The 18,909-nt window shown below is 44.2% G+C and overlaps 4 protein-coding genes across 4 annotated transcripts in view; 3 read left to right on the plus strand and 1 right to left on the minus strand.

Annotated features, from left to right (window-relative positions):
* Positions 1 to 516: 516 nt before the first annotated feature.
* CRYAB (crystallin, alpha B) lies at positions 517 to 3,900 on the minus strand. Its single transcript, XM_012659198.1, has 3 exons — positions 3,400 to 3,900; positions 2,188 to 2,310; positions 517 to 861 (listed from the first exon to the last, which is right to left on the minus strand). The coding sequence occupies exons 1-3, from the start codon at positions 3,598 to 3,600 to the stop codon at positions 658 to 660; spliced, it is 528 nt and encodes a 175-aa protein (XP_012514652.1). The 5' UTR covers positions 3,601 to 3,900; the 3' UTR covers positions 517 to 657.
* Positions 3,901 to 4,087: 187 nt separating this feature from the next.
* Positions 4,088 to 5,895, plus strand: HSPB2 (heat shock 27kDa protein 2). The gene is made up of 2 exons (XM_012659200.1): positions 4,088 to 4,783; positions 5,243 to 5,895. Exons 1-2 carry the CDS (start codon positions 4,690 to 4,692, stop codon positions 5,695 to 5,697), a joined length of 549 nt encoding a protein of 182 aa, XP_012514654.1. The 5' UTR covers positions 4,088 to 4,689; the 3' UTR covers positions 5,698 to 5,895.
* A 3,172-nt stretch (positions 5,896 to 9,067) lies between these two features.
* On the plus strand, positions 9,068 to 14,973 carry LOC105822252 (chromosome unknown open reading frame, human C11orf52). Its single transcript, XM_012659201.1, has 4 exons — positions 9,068 to 9,188; positions 12,945 to 12,982; positions 13,756 to 13,817; positions 14,052 to 14,973. Exons 1-4 carry the CDS (start codon positions 9,157 to 9,159, stop codon positions 14,298 to 14,300), a joined length of 381 nt encoding a protein of 126 aa, XP_012514655.1. The 5' UTR covers positions 9,068 to 9,156; the 3' UTR covers positions 14,301 to 14,973.
* Positions 14,974 to 16,579: 1,606 nt separating this feature from the next.
* The window catches only part of DIXDC1 (DIX domain containing 1), a 77,400-nt gene continuing 75,070 nt past the window's right edge, over positions 16,580 to 18,909 (plus strand). Inside the window, exon 1 of the mRNA XM_012659150.1 lies at positions 16,580 to 16,664. Within this exon, the coding sequence (XP_012514604.1) occupies positions 16,608 to 16,664 (57 nt within the window). The 5' untranslated portion in view covers positions 16,580 to 16,607. The remainder of the gene's footprint in view (positions 16,665 to 18,909) is intronic.

Here is an 18,909-nt window from a genome sequence, read left to right on the forward strand (position 1 = left end):
CTTATACTCAGATTTTGCAAGAAATCAGAAATCAGAAGGCTTTAAAGAAAAATAAGAGTTGTCTCTAAACATTTATACCAGATAACCTACAACAGGACTATTTTTCATTAAGTGAATTGGAAGCCTTGTCCAGATCCACAGAAATGAAATGGGAGGTATTTTTTTGGGGGGGAGGGGTAGACTACTAAGCTAAGCTTTGTTTAAGCTAAATAATAGAATCACTTATTGATCAGTTATTAACTATAATCTTAAAACATAACTTTTTTGAATTGGATATTTCCCAATCTTCTCCTTCATTTACTTCTTACAACAATTCTGTACTCCATGTTATAAGTGGAAGACCTGAAGACCAGAAACGTTAAGTAACTTGCCTAAATTTATACCATTAGTAAGTAGTGGTTATTCTGATGCTAAAATCCCTGGAGGCTCCTAAATCATAATGTGTTGATTAAATGGATCTGCTGTATTTGTACATTTATTTAAAAGCATACTGAATATTCAAACACAAGACAGTTATCTGTTGCTGAATGATATTTTATTAGCTTGAAAATTTGGGCCTGCCCTTAGCATTAATAAGCTTCAGCACTAGTCACAAGATTTTCATTCACTGGTGGGGAAATGTTCTTGTTTTAAAAAATGCAATTAGAGAAAGGGCATCTACTTCTTGGGGGCTGCAGTGACAGCAGGCTTCTCTTCACGGGTGATGGGAATGGTACGCTCAGAGCCAGGGGTCTGTTTCCTTGGTCCATTCACAGTGAGGACTCCATCAGATGACAGGGATGAAGTAATGGCCAGAGGGTCCACATCAGCTGGGACTCGGTATTTCCTGTGGAACTCCCTGGAGATGAAACCATGTTCATCCTAATCCAAGAGAATGAAGAAAGAGGCAGAGAGGTAAGAACAGGAAATAATATCACTTGCCCAGAACTCCCCCTTAGGGGAGACCAAACGCCATGACAACATGAGGGAAAGATATATAGCCGTGAATTTCATGTTTGGGGCTCAGATGAAGTTGCCTAGGTGGTCATCCAACCAGTGAGAGTCTGAGAAGTGTGAAACAGCCCAAATCTTCATAGTTTTTCAAACTCTGAGGCACAGATACGTTGAGGGGTATTTCCCAAAAGTTTAGATCAATGTTGGCTGGGCCTATAGGATTTGGAATCTCATCCTGGCATTGAGGATCTGAGTCTTTGAGGAAGCCCAGAAATTGTCCTGACTCTTCAGGAATGTCCCAGAATGTTCCAGACTAATAGGACTACTGCTTAAAAAAAAAAAGTGACTCCATCCAGGGAGACTACGACTCAAATTTAAATCATATGAGCAAAACTCAAACAGCCTAAGGACATTACTGAGAACACACTGTACTAGTTGTCCTAGTATATAGGTTCTGAGTTATCCTCACTGGTGAGAAGCAATTTTAAAGCTCTTCCAGTCAAGAGAAGCTGTTCCATTCATCAGAATTCCCCAAATAGTAATTGACCCTTATGCCTGTTGAATCTCATGCATTTATCCAAACAGGCTCTCAATTAACTTATTTCCACATGGGCTATAGGGTATTAGGAGCTGAATATAGGTCTGAAACTTAGGCAAACCATGTAGCTCAGCATTACAATGGGCTAAAGAGGAGAAGTGGATTCCTGGACATCTAAAAGAAAAGTTGCAAAGTCAAGTGCCTTCAGGGTCCATGAAGTTAATGTAACTATGTACTGCAACCAGGTGTCTGACAACAGTATGCCTAAATCAGTGGTCTCCAACCTTAACTGTAGATTAGAATTACCTAGGGAGCTTTAAAAAAATTCTGATGTCTGGAACCAGCCCTTAAATATTCTTATTTAATTGGTCTAGGGTAAGCCTGAGCATTGGGATTTTTGAAAATTCTCTTGATGATTCCAATGTGGCCAAGCTGAAAAACACTGGCTTAAATGGAATGAACATCCCATCCATCCCATCTAAGGCAATCAAATCAAGACAAACAACAAAGGCCACTTCTCTGGCCATGACAACAATAACAACAACAGGTCTATTGTCTATCCCTAATATAATCTCCTAGCCATTGATTTGTAAGCCCTGATACAGACCCTTATGGCTTGGGACTGGAATGTTGCCAATCTTAGAGGCTGATAACAGTACCTGGCGTATTATAGTATGCACTGAATGAACGATCAGAGAAAAAAACCAGCTACGTACCTGGCGCTCTTCATGTTTGCCATGCACCTCAATCACATCTCCCAGCACCTTGACTTTGAGTTCCTCTGGGGAGAAGTGCTTCACATCCAGGTTGACAGAGAACCTGTCCTTGTCCAGGCGCATCTAGAATTAACAAGGTGAAGGAATGGGGTGGGAGGAAAAATGGTAGGAATATTTATTACACTGGTGCAGTCTCATCGTTCTGCAAACTTGCTTTCTGCCCAGGTAATTGATTCTCCTCTTTTCTGCTAAAAATCCTTTTTTGAATACGCATGGCTTTTTGGTTCAGGGGAGCTACCACAGTGGTACCCAAGGCCCAAACTTTATTTACAGGGAAGAGAAGAAGATAGATCACCAGGGGACCAATTATAAGGATGGGTCTGGATATGGCTTCTGCTGCCTCTCTAACCCCAATGTCTGGCTTTGTCATTTGTCTGTGAGACAAAGGCCCCTTTTTCTTGCTCAGATCTCTGCCATATTTTCCACCCACCCAATCTGGAATGTTATGCTGGTCCTGCTTGTCCTTCCAAAAGCCCTTGCCCAGTCAGCTCCTGTTTACTCATACTTGAATATTTTTAAATCAGAATGTTATCTGTGACAGCTTCTGTCAACCTTATCTGTTCACCCCATTCTCCCACCCTCTTAGGATAAGAGGGGTCCCAAGACCAGATCTATATTCTTTCCTCATAAGGCTTGGACCCAGGCCAGTTCCCGGTCACAGCCCTGAGGAACCTGGGAAATTATAGAAGAGGGAATAGAAAAGAAGAAAACATTGGTTGTTGTCTCCAGCTCCACCCAGTGGGGATGACAAGCTCAGTATGAGGTAGGATTCTCTCCTGACTCTGAAACTTGAGATGATAAAATTTGTCAGGAGTAGGAGGTATTAGAAGAGGTAAGCAAAGGAGTCTGAAGGCAGCTCCTTCCCTGCAGATTATTACGAACCAAACCAGAAAATGGTATCCTGCTCAGAAGTTAGGGGACAGAGCATGTCATCGTCACAGCACATGGAAAAATGTAATAAATATGATGCAGAGGACGAGCAAATAGAAACAGGTGACTGCGGGAGGGAGGCACTAATAATCTCAGTTTTCTTCACTTTTGGACACATATGTGCCTAAAATGGCTTAGGCAGAAAAGGAAAGGAAAACAGATGGAGAAGTTCCCAGGAGGTTCTAGCAAGGACTCTCCTGTACTGGCAGAGGGGAGACTCACCTCTGACAGTCCAGTGTCAATCCAGCTGGGTCCCCGCAGGAATGAGGGCAGCCGAAGGTAGAAGGGGCTCAGGGAAGTCGAAGTCGGGAAGAGATCAGACTCCAACAGGTGCTCTCCGAAGAACTGGTCAAAGAGGCGGCTGGGGGAGTGGAAAGGAAAGAAGGGGCGGCGGATCCAGGGGTGGTGGATGGCGATGTCCATGGTGGCTAGGTGAGTGTCGGGGGTCAGCTGGCTGGTCAGCTCCTTCAGCCGCAGCTACGGCCAGTCCCTTATATATGCAGTCTTGTGAAGCTTCTGGAATGGTGATGTCAGGGGTTTTATTATCCCGGCTCACCGCCGGTTCATGGAGACTTGTGATCGGGGATTTGGCAGTGTGACACATACCCAGTACTCACTGAGCTAAGAAAAGAGAAACACAAACACGTCTGAGCTGGCCAGTGACTTGTCATGGTCTTGTTCCACTTGCTTTCTGTCCATACCCAATGCACCCACCCCCACCCCCGTTCTCTGAAGCTGGGACAGAGTCAGGAATCCCAAGCAGGCGGATGGTGTGCCCTTCCTCCTCCTCTTCAGTCTTGCATGCCAGGGAAATCGGCCAGCAGCTATCTTGGGCCTGGGCAGTGACTGGAATCTTCCTAGGCTGGGCCCCAGGGACATTAACTGTTTGTGGGTCCCTGGAGGAGAGCAGTGACGGTCAACATGTCAGCAGCAGCCATCTTCGTGGTGCCCTGGGTTGACCTGGGTTCAGGAGAAGACCCTGACATTAATCTGGGCGGAAGTACCCTAGCCCTTCCAAAAGGACAGAAAGGGGTTTTTTGTTTGTTTGTTTTGCATCTTTCATCCTATGTGGCTCGCAGAACATTAAATCCAGGAGTGCTTTATGAAGTAGGGTGCATCGTGCCTGCGACTTAGGAGGAGAAAGGGTGGTGTGGAAATGTGCGAACTGTTAGCGAGGGTCTCAGCTAGGTTTCCTTTCGACCTCAGGCGGCAGCTCCCCTCCCCAGCTCGCTCCCCAGCCAGGACCCTCAGCTGTCCCCTAAGGCCCCCTGCGACAGCTGAAGGGTGTGCGGGGAGGGGACTGGGGGTCCGGGCGGCGCTGGTCACACCCTCCTCGTTCGCACTCAGCGCCCCCACTCCCCGCCCCTCCCCCCAGAGGCTCGGCACTATTTTGGGTGGTGTAGACCCCGCCCCCACCTCCGACCGAGCCCTGGCTCTCTGGGCAGCTGGAGGGGTCCCGCTGCGCCTCTTGGGGCTGCACCTCCGGCCAGGACCGCAGCCGCGTCTGCAGCCATGTCGGGCCGCTCGGTGCCACATGCCCACCCGGCCACCACCGAGTACGAATTCGCCAACCCGAGCCGCCTGGGTGAGCAGCGCTTCGGAGAAGGTACGGCGCAGACGCCACCCCCTTGCCTCTCCCCCCACCTCCTGAAATTCTGGGCTGACCTCCCAACATTTCTGGCGTCCACCCCACTTCGGGCTTAACTGATATCCTGGGGCGAGCCATCCCCCACCCAAGAGTCCCCCTCAACCCCTCCAAGCAGGGCTCGTTCCCCTTCCTACTGACCTCAGGGCAGACTCGGTGCCTGCAGCGCTCTGACACCTGCCGCTTGCCTGCCCTGGTGTGGTTCCCCTTCTATCAGTCCGGTCGCAATTTGGTTTGCCTTTTGCCTCGACCATCTCTTTTCCTTTCTCAGTCCCCTTCCCAGCCGCATTCTCCTCCTCCTAGCCGTGTCCTCCTCCCCGCTTCCCTGCTTCTTCCCAATGTCCCGATCGCCTCTCCTTCCACACCCGGGCCCACCTCGTCCTCCCTCATCCTGCCTCTTGCCTTCTCTCTGCCCCTCAGGCCTCCTGCCAGAAGAGATCCTGACCCCCACTCTCTACCATGGCTACTATGTCCGGCCTCGGGCCGCCCGAGCTGGGGAGGGCAGCAGGGCAGGGGCCTCTGAGCTTAGGCTCAGTGAGGGCAAGTTCCAGGCATTTCTGGATGTGAGCCACTTTACCCCTGATGAGGTGACCGTGAGGACTGTGGACAACCTGCTGGAGGTGTCCGCCCGACACCCCCAGCGCCTGGACCGCCATGGCTTCGTGTCCCGAGAGTTCTGCCGCACCTATGTCCTGCCTGCTGATGTCGACCCCTGGCGAGTCCGAGCTGCCCTCTCCCACGATGGCATCCTTAACCTGGAGGCGCCTCGGGGTGGCCGACATTTGGACACAGAGGTCAATGAGGTCTACATCTCCCTGCTCCCTGCACCTCCTGATCCAGAGGAAGAAGAGGAGGCAGCTGGAGTTGAGCCTTGATGGCCACAGACCCAGCACCCAGCAAATCCCTTTCTACCTCCCACGTTGATATCAGCAGCTGCCCACCACTCCAGAGGTAGCAGCATATTTAGGGGAAGGGAAGGGCGCATGGTCCATAATGTATGGTTTGGTCCCAAGGGACATGTCGTAGCCTTTGGTTTAGTTTTGGGTGGAGCTGAATAAACCCAAATCTCAGGGTCTTGTTTGTGCTGCTCGCTGTTCTGTGGCTGGGAGGATGGGACGGGCAGGGAGGGAGGAGGTCATAGCCAGCTAGACAGAAAGCTCCTCAGCTAGATGTGCACAACGTCACAGCACCCTGAGCTCGCACTTGGATGCTGAGATCACACCCGGAAGCTGACGCTGGCTCCTGATCAAATTCCTAGCCATAATTTTCTCACAATGCAACAAAAGAGAGGGTGATCCTGGGAGGGAAAAGGGATATGCCATCCAAACAGCCCAGAGGGCACTGTCTGAGCTGGTGATTAGAGACACAAAAACAAGGGTCTCCAGACTGTCTGGCCCTTTTTGGGTAGGGGTTGGGAAAATGGTTTTTGGCTGGAGAGAGGTGCCTAAAGCCCTGGAGTGAATACTTTGTTTTCTCATACTAAGGCCTGTCCACTGAAATGGTCACTGATTTTGAGGGACTGAGTATGCATACACAAGGGCACAGACACAGAAGCCACGGCCATTATCACTGAACCCCATTACCTCCCATCCTGTGGGGGTGTGATGTATTCAGGAAAGCCTGAGAGTCTGTCCCCTCAATTACTATCTGCAATCAAGACAACATGCATGTGTATGATTTGGGGAGCGTCCAGAAGACCTTTCTGCCCCAAAATATATTTTTTACAAGGCTGTGGTGGACATCTAAAATTCATACATTAAAGTGGTTGTTTCTTAACTTTGGTAGGGTTACAGACCCATCAGAAAATCCAACAAAAGCGATAGATGCTCAACAGAAAAACACACATGCTCCCAAATTTGGCAATACAATTTGAATAGGTTCCCATAAATGAGATGCATTCATATACCGCTTTTAGGGATCTGTGGACACCCAGGATAATAACCCTCACTTGAGGAATTCTATCTTTGGTTAAAAGATTGCCATCTATTAAAAATTAAAGCATACCTCAAAGAAATAACTATTGATATATTCAAGTGTTCATTCATTCAATAAATATGTATCAAACCCCAAGCAATATGCCATGGTGGATATACACTGGAAACATAAATTATAAAAACTACGGGTTTTTGTATTGTCTACTTTCAGAAATCTTAACATTTAGTTGAGAAGAAAAAATAATAAAACGATTCTATTCAAAATAAAACGATTCTCTACACTTCAACCGAAACAGCTTCACATTGATCTGTTTTGTAACTGAGCCTTATTTAAAAGAAGGATTTCTTAGCTAGAAAAAATTTGAGAACCTCTGATTTAGTCCAAATCCCCACCCCATTAAAATTTTTTTAAAGTTATTATGAACCTTCTTCTGGGGCATTTTGAATGACAGAGAACTTAGAATTTTGTAAAGTAGCCCACTCCATTTTCTTTTTGGTCATAACTGTTATAAATTCTTCCTTTTGTTGAACCAAAATCCGCATTTCAGTAAGTTCTGCCCATTGGTTCGGGTTATGTCCAGAAAATAAATGCAATCTTCCTTTCACTTAAAAGTCCTTCAGATATTTAAAGATAATCATCCTGTCTTCCTAAAGCTTCCCTTTCCCAGCTAAACATGCCTAGTTCTTTTGACCACATCTTATACTTTTCACTTCACTTATTATCCAGATAACTTTCTTTCGAACACACTGCCTTTTGGCAATGTAACTTGAAATTCATCATCTAGACCTAAAATTATTATTCTAGTCATGGACTGACTAGTACAGACTTCAATGGAATAATCAATACTCTTGTTTATCATTCTAGACATCTATTAATACTATTTAAGGGTTACCACAATGTACTATTGGTTTCTTTGGAGTTTCTGGTCATCCAAGAATCTTTTAGGTGCTTTTTAAAAAAATTACAAACGATGTGGCTAAAAAAGGGGCCAGATTGTGGAGGGCTTTGGGTGCCACACTGAGAAATTTGAACTCTATCCTACAGATCACAAGAAGAAATCATTAATAGCTTTTGAGCTGGGTCGGGAGGGGTGGGTAACAGGACGAAAAGGAAGCAGTTAATGGTAGAGTACAGAATGGTTTGCAGGGGAGAAGCATGGCCCTGAAATAAAGCCATGATAGGGGCACAAGATAAAACAAGATGCTTTGTGCCATCTGATAATTACCTCAGAACAGAAATAATAATAGTAATAACAATAGCTAAGACTTACCGAGAGCTTTCCATGTGCCAGGCCCTGGACCAGAGCTTTACATACATATATGTCATTTAATCTTCACCATAATTTTGCAAAGTTGTCCTTCTTATCCCCATTTTCCACAAGAAGATGGGGAGGAATTCAAAGTTCAGGGTACTCTGGAGTGCAGAGCTGAGTGGTGGGCCCCACACATGCATCAGGAACACACAAATAACCAAGCATCAGAGGAAGACACTAAAGATGGGATGAGAGAACTGAAGACAAGAATTATGCATTTCATAAATTCTCCTAGGGCCCATATTTGCTACGGATGAATATGCTCAGCTGCATCCTACTTGCTGGTGAGTGTGGAGTGAGTCTAACTTTGGGTCATTGGAAGAAGAAGCTGAGTTGAGGGGTAAGTGGAGATTCTGTAGTTCTGCACTGGGGATGGGGAAGTGAATGGCTAAGTGCTGAGGCCATTCCAATCATAGAATCATCTGATTTTATACCAGAAAGGGAATTAGATATTTTGTTCAGTTCTTCCATTTCACAGTCCTAGAAACTTAGGCAGTAAAAGGTTAAGTGATTTGCCCACATTAATTTCAAAAGGCAAGGGAGAATATGCATGGAATCCATTTCCCTAAATTTAAGGTTCTAAGAGATTCCAGTAACCAAACCCAGATTCTGGACAGGGATAATAAGAAATTGGTACCAATTACCTTGAAAATGAAACTCAATTAAACCTGCGTGGTGCTGGGCAAACATAAGGTAAGATGTTCGTCCATTATAGAGGATATATTTCAAAGACAGCGTGATGTAGTGGAGAAACATTTCCTAAAGAAACCCAGAGCCCTTTTCTATCTCAGGTTTCTTTTTATTGAAGTTTGAAACTCAAGTTCATGGCTTCATCAAAAGAAGCTTCAAATCCCGTAGGTGAGATAGCTCTCACCTGGAATCCCTAGGTATTGTTCTACCCTTAGGCTGGCAATAGTCACCTGGGAATCATTCCAGCAGGTGGCTTCCAAAGTCCAACCTGCTAGGTTGAAATCCGACACTCACAGAGGCTCCCGGGAGCTGCCACAGAAAGCTAAACCGGGAACCAGGAAATGCACAAGCCTGTTGGTGTAGAAAAACAGCTGGGCTCCCTCGGAGACAGAGCGCCATGGGAAACGGGTTCTGCTGTGGAGGAAACTGGTGAGTAGGGCTTAAGGGCAGAGGGTAACATCTCTGTTGGTGACTGTGGGGGCACTGAGAATCGGGAGCCTGGAAATAGTTGTCTGCCAGCCTCCCACTGCCACCTGCCTTGGCCTGGTTCCTTCTGGTTCCCACACCAGAGCAGCACCTCCCGCCGTGCTTGCTCCTTTCAGGAGACATAAGAAAACAGAGCCAAGCCAGTTGTCTGTAGAATGGCCAGGGCAGGGCTGGAATGGTGAATTGGCATTGTTTCTCTTTGTCCTTCTCTTCTTTCCCTTCCCCAGATGATGATAATAATTGTAGCATTTGAGAGTTTTCTATGTGCCAGACACTTCGCAATCTCATTTAATTTCCGCAACACTTCTGTAAGATAAGTGGTCTTCCCCCTCCTCCCATTTTACAGCCAGCTGAGAAGCTGAGGATCAGAGAAGTTAACTAATTTGCCCAAGGACACAGGCTAGTAAACAAGAAAACCAAGATTCCAACCCAGGCCTGCCTGACTTCAGAGCCCACACTTCTAACCACTATGTAATAATACTGCCTCGCAGACTGAGCAAATCAACTTGGGAGAAATGTTTATTTAAAAAGGCAGAAATAGGAAGGAGAATATCCATGAACTATCTGAATATAACTTTCACACTTATTTGCTATGTGACCTTAGGCAAGTCCCTTAATATCTCTGTATTTTCCCATGTAAAAATAAAGATAATATACCCCCATTGTTTAGATCATAGGTTTGTTTTGAAGAGCAAAGGATATACTATATGTGAAAAACTCATAATAAATCATCTGTGGTATTGTTACTGTTCTTTCCCAGAGTTTTCTTCACTGCCATAAACTCCTGGACCTGGCTTTGTCTTGTCTACTGCCTTCTTAGCTGCATCATTCCATGCCTGGGTCAGATCTTGGGGACGTCTTATTTATATATAAATAAAACATTGTTATATTTAGAGAGACAAGTGGGGTACATTGGAAAGCACATAGGTTTTGGAGTCAGTACATTGGATTCAAGCTCTATCCCTACTACTAATTCATTTATCCATTCATTTCTTAAACAGGTATTTATTGAACATATACTATGTACCAGGCACAGTGATAGACACAGAAGACATAGTAATAAAGGGAAATTTGGTCCCTGCCTTCTTGAGTAAGATACCAAAGTTCTATGGCCTTACTAGAATCCATATGTAAAATGAGAACAAAAATATGTGTTTCCCAGAATGTTGTCAGGATTGAAAAAACAAATAAAGCACCCTTTAAACTTTGAGATGTCCTACAGACATAGGACATCTAGAAAAGCTTATAAAGAAGGGGATGTAACAGCTTCTTCCACTCCCTTTTGTCCCAAGTGTTTGTATTCTTTCTTCATTACTGGTCAATTCTCTGATAGTGATAGTCATTGCGGTCAGCTTTTACTAATGCTCATTATATGCTAGGAGCCATGCTAAATATCTTACATTTACTATTGTTTTTAATCCTTACAATAATCCAATGATTACTGATTAAAACCATGAGATTTGGATTCTATTATCATCCTCATCTTATTAATAAGAAAACAGAGCACAGAGAGGTTAAAAACTTGGTGAAGTCTTCACAGCTAGTCTGACATCATCAATCTCACTCTGGAGCCCATTCTAGAGACACTATGCCAGACATTCTAACCAAAATCTATTTTGTCCTCTTAAAAAATATGAATAAGACTGGATAAAATTGTTCTCCTCTATTTTTTGTTATCTAAATAAATCTTCAGAGACTTAAAGATACTATGACCATTGAAGAGATTTTTATTTTAAAATATTCTTTGTAGTTGTTTTCTCTGGTTACAAAAGTAATAAATATTCACTGTAGAAAATTTGGAAAATACCAAAGGACAAAAAATAAGAACCATAAATGTAAGCATCCAGAAGTGACAGGAAGATTTTAGTGTATTTCCGTATCTTTTTCAAATGTGCACAGTTTTTATCCCAAAACATATCTTATTATGTTTTTACTAACTTAATAAAGAGTAAATTTTTCCATGCTGTTAGGTAGTCTTCCAATATCCTTTATTAAATGGCTACATAGTTTTCCATTAACTGGATATGTAATTTATTTAGTCGGTTACCAAATGTTGGACATTCAGGATATTTCCTATTTTTTGCAATAATAAATAATGCTACAGTGAATATTCATATTTGTACATGTATAATTATTTCTTAGGATATGGAATTGCTACATCAGAGGATATATGTATTTATGTTTAGGGCTTTTTATACTTATTGCCAACTGCATTCTAGAAGGATTACACAAATTTTTATTTCTACTACCACTGTAGGAGAGTGCCCATTTAGTTTCCTTAATTATGATCTAAAAATAAAATCCCATCACTTATAAATCTAACTGAATATTCCATTTGGTTATGTCCAGGCATTGTACAATATCCAACTAGGGAACAGGCTCTGTTCACTAACATTGGATGGCCCTAGTCTATGTATTTTAGAATTAATATTTTCTCTATCCCTTTAAATAGAAATAAGTAGGAAAACAGTAGTGACAAGGGGCAAGGAATTAGAAGATTCTGTAGTTCCTATAATAGGATAAGGCTGAGCAATGGTAACATAAAGCAAGGGCTAAAGTAGCAGAAAAGCAAGATCTGAACTGGAAGGGGAGGAAGTAGAAAAACAGTAGTTTTTCTTCTGAACTACCTATTGAGTTTGGGTGGAGTCTCAACTGCTCTCAATTCAGCAAGCTGCATCAAAACCAAAAATCACTCCAAAACACAAACCTTTGTCAAATGTGTATGAAAAATTTTGATTTTTTCCCCACAGTAATACAGTCAACATAATTTAGAACTCAGTTTCTCTTTCTCTTTCTTTCTTTAATAAGCAAAAGAAGGAAACTTCCCCAGGGAAATGAGAAGTCAAACAGACGAATAGGGTTGGCTCTGGTAAGAGTTGGAAATATCCTCGCAAGAAAAAGCATCTGGAGTAAGCCCCAAACTATTCAGCTTATTTCCTCAGACAAGTGTTGTTTCCCTGGGCATCAAACTGATGACAATCACGTAGACACACAGGCTCCATCGGGGACCCCGGGGGCTCAGAAATGAATATATAAGGTATGTCCTGCAGTGTGGGCAGGATAGCTGAGTCACTCACCAAATTCAGCACTCTGTGCTCTGCAAAGTTCTCCAAAGGATGTTAAAGGTTAAACATCTCTCACTCTCCCTTTTAATTAAAAACAAGGACAAGGAAACAGGGCGAGAGGTCACTTGTTAGGAAAGGGCTTTGAGGGGCCCTAACTAGTTAGCCTTGATTGTGGCAGCTTCTGTGACTCTCAGAATGAAAGTCCCAAGTTGGCAACGACCCCAAAAAAAAAAAAAAAAACACCGAAGAAGCAGCAAGAGGGTCTCTGGATCCAGGAATATCCCATTATTTGGCAGGTTTCCCTTACCCTCTGCTGGGATTAGCATGTTAGACAATCTCAGAATAGCCCCAAGCCAGCTATATCCCTGGCATGTAGTCCTGGTTGCCTGAGGCTGTATTTTGGGTTTGGTTATGTCAGTTGTACCACTCCACCTTCCAGAACCATCCATTTGGGAGAGGTGTGGTATCCTTGACAAATGGTTTGGGGCTGAACCTGGTTTAGGGTGAATCTTTGTTAGAGGGAGGTGGAGGAGGGTCATCCCAGGATGTTAAGAAGACCACAGAGCAGGTGATGAAGCAGGGAAGATAGAGGCCAGGGCTCTTGCACGTGAATGATCTGTTTTTTCTATCACAGGAGCTGCCCATCAACTTTCCAGAAGAAAAAGAAAACAGGTAACTTTTGCCGGGAGGGACTCTGGGGGAGGCAAATTAGAGAAGAGAAGACAATAGAACTGGCATCTTTGGAAAGGGCAGAAGAATAGAGTAGAGGAGCGGACTTGGAAGGGATAAGTTCAGAACTGGTGTTGAACCCAGTAGCCTAAGCATTCTGTTTGGTGTGCTGTCTCCTTTGCAATATCATCTACTGGTTCTATAATAGATGCACACTCATGCTGTGGGAGAATGAAAGAAGACACTGATATCAAAGCAAATTCACAAGTCAGCAGAGGAGGGAGGGAATGGTGTTTTTAGGCAGAGGAATCAGCTCAGGCAAAAAAAAAAGAGAGAGGGAAAGAGAAAAGATACTGACTTGACTCAAAGTGGCCTGTTGGTGTGGCTGAGCACTTCCACCTCGCATTGTAATAGTCTGTTTACTTATTTCTCTGCCCTAGTAGGCTGTAAGCTCCCCGAAGCAGAGGAAACAGCCTGCTTATCTTTCTACCCGCAGAACATGGCACAGAGGCTGGCATATAATGGCTATCAACATATGTTGGTTGAACTATGTCAGGGGCAAGTGAAAAATGCAGATAGAAGATATTACGGCCAGACAGTGAAAGGGCCAAGTTGTATACCCTGCTTAGGAGTTTGGATGCAGGAATAGAAGTGAGAATGGAGGCAGGGAGATTAGTTGGAAGCCTGCCATAATAGTTTAACAGTGATTTGAAGAGGGTAATCTCAGTAGAGACGGGGAAGAGAGAATGGATTTAAGTTGGATTTCTTCCCCTCAGGGAGCCAAGGAAAATGGACATTGAAGCCACAGCAGCAACAGCTGCAGCAGAATGGTACAAAGGTAATGACAGGCCTCTGTCTCTTCTCTGGGGCTGCTCAGACATGGAACCCATATTCAGCTTTTTGCCCTAGAACAGACACCTGTCACTCATCTGTAGAATTTGCTGGTTCTGCCCATCCTCCTCTACCCCCTAAAGAAGCAAAGTGAGGGAACATCAGTCTAACTAGCCTTGCATTGGAGGTGAGGGGCAAAACCCAGCCACGAATCTCCCTTAATGCTGTCCATTCCTCACAGGGCCATGAAACCACACAACATACGTATGAGCGAGTGTTACAGCAGCACAAGTCAAAAGAGAGGAGTCAAGGCCTCCCGTTGGAGGAGAGCAGCTTACATTACGCAGACATTCAACTGTGCACCCGTAACCAGCCATGGTCTGCCCATGGAGTGAAACACCTGCATTTAGAAAACGCTACAGAGTATGCGACCCTTCGATTCCCCCAGGCCACACCTCGCTATGACAGCAAGAACGGGACCCTGGTGTGACCCTTGGGGAGGAGGGACCAGCCCATCATTTACCACGACTCCTGTGGGGAGAATCTACTGCTTTGGGGAATTGGGTGGCACCCAGGGATATTGGCCATATTTTATATAAGTTTAAAAAACTCCGGAGCCCCTGGAATTGTGGGTGTCCCCAGTCTTTCCCTTAGGCTTCTTATTTGCCACCGTTAGCTTGGAGCTGTAGCTGGGTTAGCTATGGGAGGATGGAATTTCACAAAATGAGGTTAGCTCAAGTGTGCAGGGAGGTAGGTCTTTAACCCCACCATTGCTCCTGCTCTTTAGGAAAGTGCAGAAAGAACTGGTTACCCTATAAGCACGTGGGCTGATCTTGCCGGACTTTATTTAATGGTATCCCTTCTACACACCTTAATCCTCAATGCTGAAGGGGAGGTGCTCTGGAAAAGCATTGTGAGCTTTTGCACACAGCCCCCAGGGATGGCTTGGGCAATTTCCTCAGCGGCTGGCTGGGTCAAGCGTTCCAGACCTAAACAGACAAATGCCTCAGGGACTGAGGCATGGAGGAAACTGTTCTCCAACCATTGGCTACAAGGACTTCCAGTCACTGGTCACTGATACAGCACAGTGAGGCCTGAAAACTTCCCTCGGGGAAACTGTTGGTTCTCGAGGGTGCGGGCCCGCTAGGATCAATAAATTGCTTGAGGAACATGCCTGGTCTGTTTTCTGGGGCGGGGGCCTCAGCTGTACGTAACTGCAGCGGGTCCTGTCCAGCCTAAGGGCGGTTCGAAAGCCCAGCCAGCAGAGAAGCCTTCCGACCTCACCGCACAGAGGTGGTTCCGGCCCGGTTCCCAATGGCAGAAGGCGGAGCTACCCGGGCGGGGTCTGGACCAGCGTGGAGAGGCCTGGGATGCAGGGGCGGGGTCAATGATGGAAGGGGGTGTGGTCTGGGCGGTTAGGAGGCGGGTCTGGAACGGCAGGGGCGGGGTCTGGGTTGGAAGGAGGCAGACCGCGGAAGGCAGGGGGCGAGGTCAAGGCCGGCGAGGGCCGGCTGGAGGCGGGCTGGGCCCAGGGTCGGCCTCCTCATCACCATGGCAGCGGGAATGCAGCCGCAACGCGGGCGCAGTGGCAGGCCGAGCCCAGAAGGGCTGGGGACAGAGATGCCGAACCAGACCGACCGATAATAAAAGAGGTAGGTGCTGAAAAGTGATGGGTAACTGGAAAATATTATTACCACCGGTTGAGTATCCAGATCGGAACTGGGGACATGCAGAGGGGGCGAGGATGGGGTGGGAAGAAGGAGGCTAAAGTTTCAGGGTCCAAACCCTTTCTGAGCCTTGTAGATTAGTGTGCAGTTTCCACTTCAGACTTCCAGAGCTTGGAGAGGAGGGGTAACGCGCTTCCCTTTCTCAACCTGTACCCTATCCTCCCCAAATGCCGCTGCCTCTCGGTTGGTCCCTAAAAGGGATGATTCCCCGAAGATGGGTAGAGTACTGAAAATGGAAACGTAGAACAACAACAAAAAATTGTCAATAATAGTATCAGCCTCATAGAGTGTTTGTGAGAATTTAAAGCACCTGGAACAGTACATAGTTTGTAGTCAAATGTTGGCTGCCACCATCATCATCAACATTTTTACAATTTTCCAGGCCTGTTCTCTGGCACAGGCCTACTGCAAATGGATTCAGAAGTGGGTTAGGGAGGACCGCCTCCACCTCTAATTGGCGGAGCAACTTCCTAACCTATTCTCTCTGTATTACTGAGGGTAAGAAAATTAACTCTATTTCAAGAATTATTTACTGTGAGGGTCAAATAAGATGATGTAAATGATAGCACTTTGTAAAATGCAAGTGCAATATACAAATTTCTGTCTTAGAATTATAAATACTGTCTTTCTGGGTTAAAACTGAATTCCCGTGGATAGAGGGAAGTAAGTGTCAGAAGCAGAGCTCCTGGTATTTCTCCTGATTGTCTTCACAATACTTTTTGTGGTCCTTGACTGATGAGCATAGGGGAGAGGGAAAATGCATCCTTGCTTGACTAAGGATAGGGAAGCATTGCTCTTTACTTTATTACTATTAAAACCTAAGTGACTGGGTTTTTAAATGCCATTAGGATAACCCTGTTGTGCTTATATTCTTGGGCTGAATTTCCTGCTAACCAGGGTCCGATTTCTGATACAAGATTACTTAAGTTGGTAGGTTTGGGAGTGGGGCCTGACCCCAGCTAGGTTGGTTTAGCTTTCAGAATTTTTTTTTCTGTCCTGTAAATTTTGCACATTTCTTATTCTTCCTGTTTTAAGGTGGCCCTGGTTTGGCTCTTCTAGGGACTGTGAAGATGGGAACCCAAGTGGTTATGAGATTCTGTAACTCCTTGCTGCCAACAGAGCCCTCTGTAAGTTTCTGGTGTGTTGTTGAGAGAAGTATGATGACATTACTGGAATTTCAGTACAGTTCTGCATCTGAGGGATTTCTCCGTGAGGACTCAGATCCTGGAACAGAATTTTAATATATTTGCCTTCTTCTTTGGCTTCTCCTTTTTGTGGAAATTCTAGCTCACTTGGACATCGATTCATCATCTTTTTCTGGAATTAATAAAATCAGGCAGAGGTTGAAAAATTCTAGCAATTAATTAGAGCATATGCACTGTTTATAAGAGTTAAAGTTTGTTATAGAAAAATGTATGTTAATTACATAGCATTTGAGAAATATTGCAAACTATGATTAAAAAAACCCACAGTTCTCCTGCCCAGAAGCAACCACTGTTAATATTAATATTTTGGAATATATCCTTGTGGTCTTTTTTTCTATGTACATTTTTTATGTGAGATCATATTATGTGTGTATTTTTTGACTTTGTTTTTTTCACTTAACATTTGTTAATATGAAATTGTTAAACTGTTTATTTTAATGTTGGTACACATGTTTGGTAAACATTATAATGGCTGTAATTGTCTTAACCTCTGTTGCTAGACTTTTAGCTTCCCCTGCCTCTTCCCCCCACATTGTATATAATTAACTTATTTCCTCATTTCAGACTACATCAAAGAATGTGAACATTTTAAGTAATAAGTTACCTCGTAAAAGACTGATCATGGTGTCAGATTTTGTATACATCCTTCAGAAGGCAGCTGGACATCAGTTGGGAAACAGAAAGGTCCTTAGTAGAAATATGACTACCTCTTGCAATGATAACATGGGTCCTGCAGAAATTTAATTTCCTGATAGAACCCTTAGTAATATGGAGCTCTAACACATTATGATTGGCAGTCCAGAAGCAGGGAGGCGTTTTCGTAGTAGAGAAACTCAAGGATCACTTCAAAAATGTCCACCAGATGTCGCTAGTCTTAATCGAATTTTCACCCACAGAGTAGCTGGCAGATAACTTTTGAAATGTGAATTTAAAAAATTCACGTAGACTATATTTGCATATCTGCTTTGGTACGGTTTATATTAAGCACTTGCATCTGGTGATTACTTTGGCAACATCCTACTCTAGTCTCTCACCATTCTTTTTTTCCCTTCTTCTACCCACTCAGTCTGTCATACCCTGTACACTCTGTCCTCACGTAGTAATATTCGATTTTGTTTTGCTAGTCTTCCTTTTACTCTTTTTTCCTCCGGTATTATTTCTTGCCTGTGTGTGTTGTGTGTATATTTATGTATAACTGTCAGTTCTTCAAGTTTTTGCTAAAAAAATAGGACTTGGCATATAAGGATATATAATGTCAACATATATTTAATGAATGTTTAATGAAAGAATGCATGAATGGAGAGGAAAATACAAAAGCATACTAAAAATTATTCATATTTTTCTTGAGAATACAGTAAAAGAGACAAAGATTCACATTCCTAAATTACCTATAATTAAGTGCTAAATGATACAGTATAGAATATGCTAGACCTTTGAATTTTAAAGATAGAAAGATTCATTCATGCATTCAGCCAGTATTTATTGAGAACCTACTTTGTGCCAGGTAATATTCTTGGTTCTGGGGATAAACCAGTAACAAAACACAAAATTCCCTGCCCTCACGGAACTTACATTCTGGGCAGGGGAAAGCTGATGATAAATAAATAAACAAGTAAATATAGAATATACAAGATGATGATGAATGCTATGAAGAAAACTAAAAATAAATTAGGCAAAGAGGTCTGGGAGTGCTGGTGTGAGGGGATGAACATCTGAGTGCTGAGAGAAGGCCATACGTATAAGGTGACATTTGAGCAGGGACCTGAAGGAGAAGTAGGAAATGAGCCATGGGTTATTTGGGAGATGAGTGTTTCGGACAGATCAAAATCAACAGGGGTCAGGGGAGTTTCACAGAGCAGGTGGAACTTGAACTAGGCATAGTAACGATTCGGGTAGCAGAAGGTTGGAGTGTAGGGCATTCTAGGCAGAGGGACAGTGATAATGGCATGGAGGTGAAAGTGAGCCTTGCAAATCTGTGAGAAGTGAGGAGCTCTCTAACCTGAACAGAAGTGATCTGGGAGGAGGTCATAAGAGCTGGACTCAAGGTCTTTATATCCGACATGCTAGGATAAGGGAATGTTTGAAGGAGTTTGAGCACTACAGCAGCAAGCTGAATGTATTGACTAAGGAAGATTAAGATGAGTACAGATTGGCAGGTGGAAAAGTC

Source organism: Propithecus coquereli, unplaced genomic scaffold (genome assembly GCF_000956105.1).
Source record: "Propithecus coquereli isolate 6110/MARCELLA unplaced genomic scaffold, Pcoq_1.0 Scaffold6, whole genome shotgun sequence".
Taxonomy (NCBI): Eukaryota; Metazoa; Chordata; class Mammalia; order Primates; family Indriidae; genus Propithecus; species Propithecus coquereli.

Excerpts from the sequence above, each read along its gene's own strand:
- CRYAB (XM_012659198.1), bottom strand. The coding sequence starts at position 3,600 with ATGGACATCGCCATCCACCACCCCTGGATCCGCCGCCCCTTCTTTCCT. Across the intron at positions 2,311-3,399 it reads TTGACACTGGACTGTCAGAG|ATGCGCCTGGACAAGGACAG; the intron begins GTGAGTCTCCCC and ends TGTTAATTCTAG. Across the intron at positions 862-2,187 it reads GCAAACATGAAGAGCGCCAG|GATGAACATGGTTTCATCTC; the intron begins GTACGTAGCTGG and ends CTCTTGGATTAG.
- HSPB2 (XM_012659200.1), top strand. The coding sequence starts at position 4,690 with ATGTCGGGCCGCTCGGTGCCACATGCCCACCCGGCCACCACCGAGTAC. Across the intron at positions 4,784-5,242 it reads TGAGCAGCGCTTCGGAGAAG|GCCTCCTGCCAGAAGAGATC; the intron begins GTACGGCGCAGA and ends TCTGCCCCTCAG.
- LOC105822252 (XM_012659201.1), top strand. The coding sequence starts at position 9,157 with ATGGGAAACGGGTTCTGCTGTGGAGGAAACTG. Across the intron at positions 9,189-12,944 it reads TTCTGCTGTGGAGGAAACTG|GAGCTGCCCATCAACTTTCC; the intron begins GTGAGTAGGGCT and ends TTTCTATCACAG. Across the intron at positions 13,818-14,051 it reads TGCAGCAGAATGGTACAAAG|GGCCATGAAACCACACAACA; the intron begins GTAATGACAGGC and ends CATTCCTCACAG.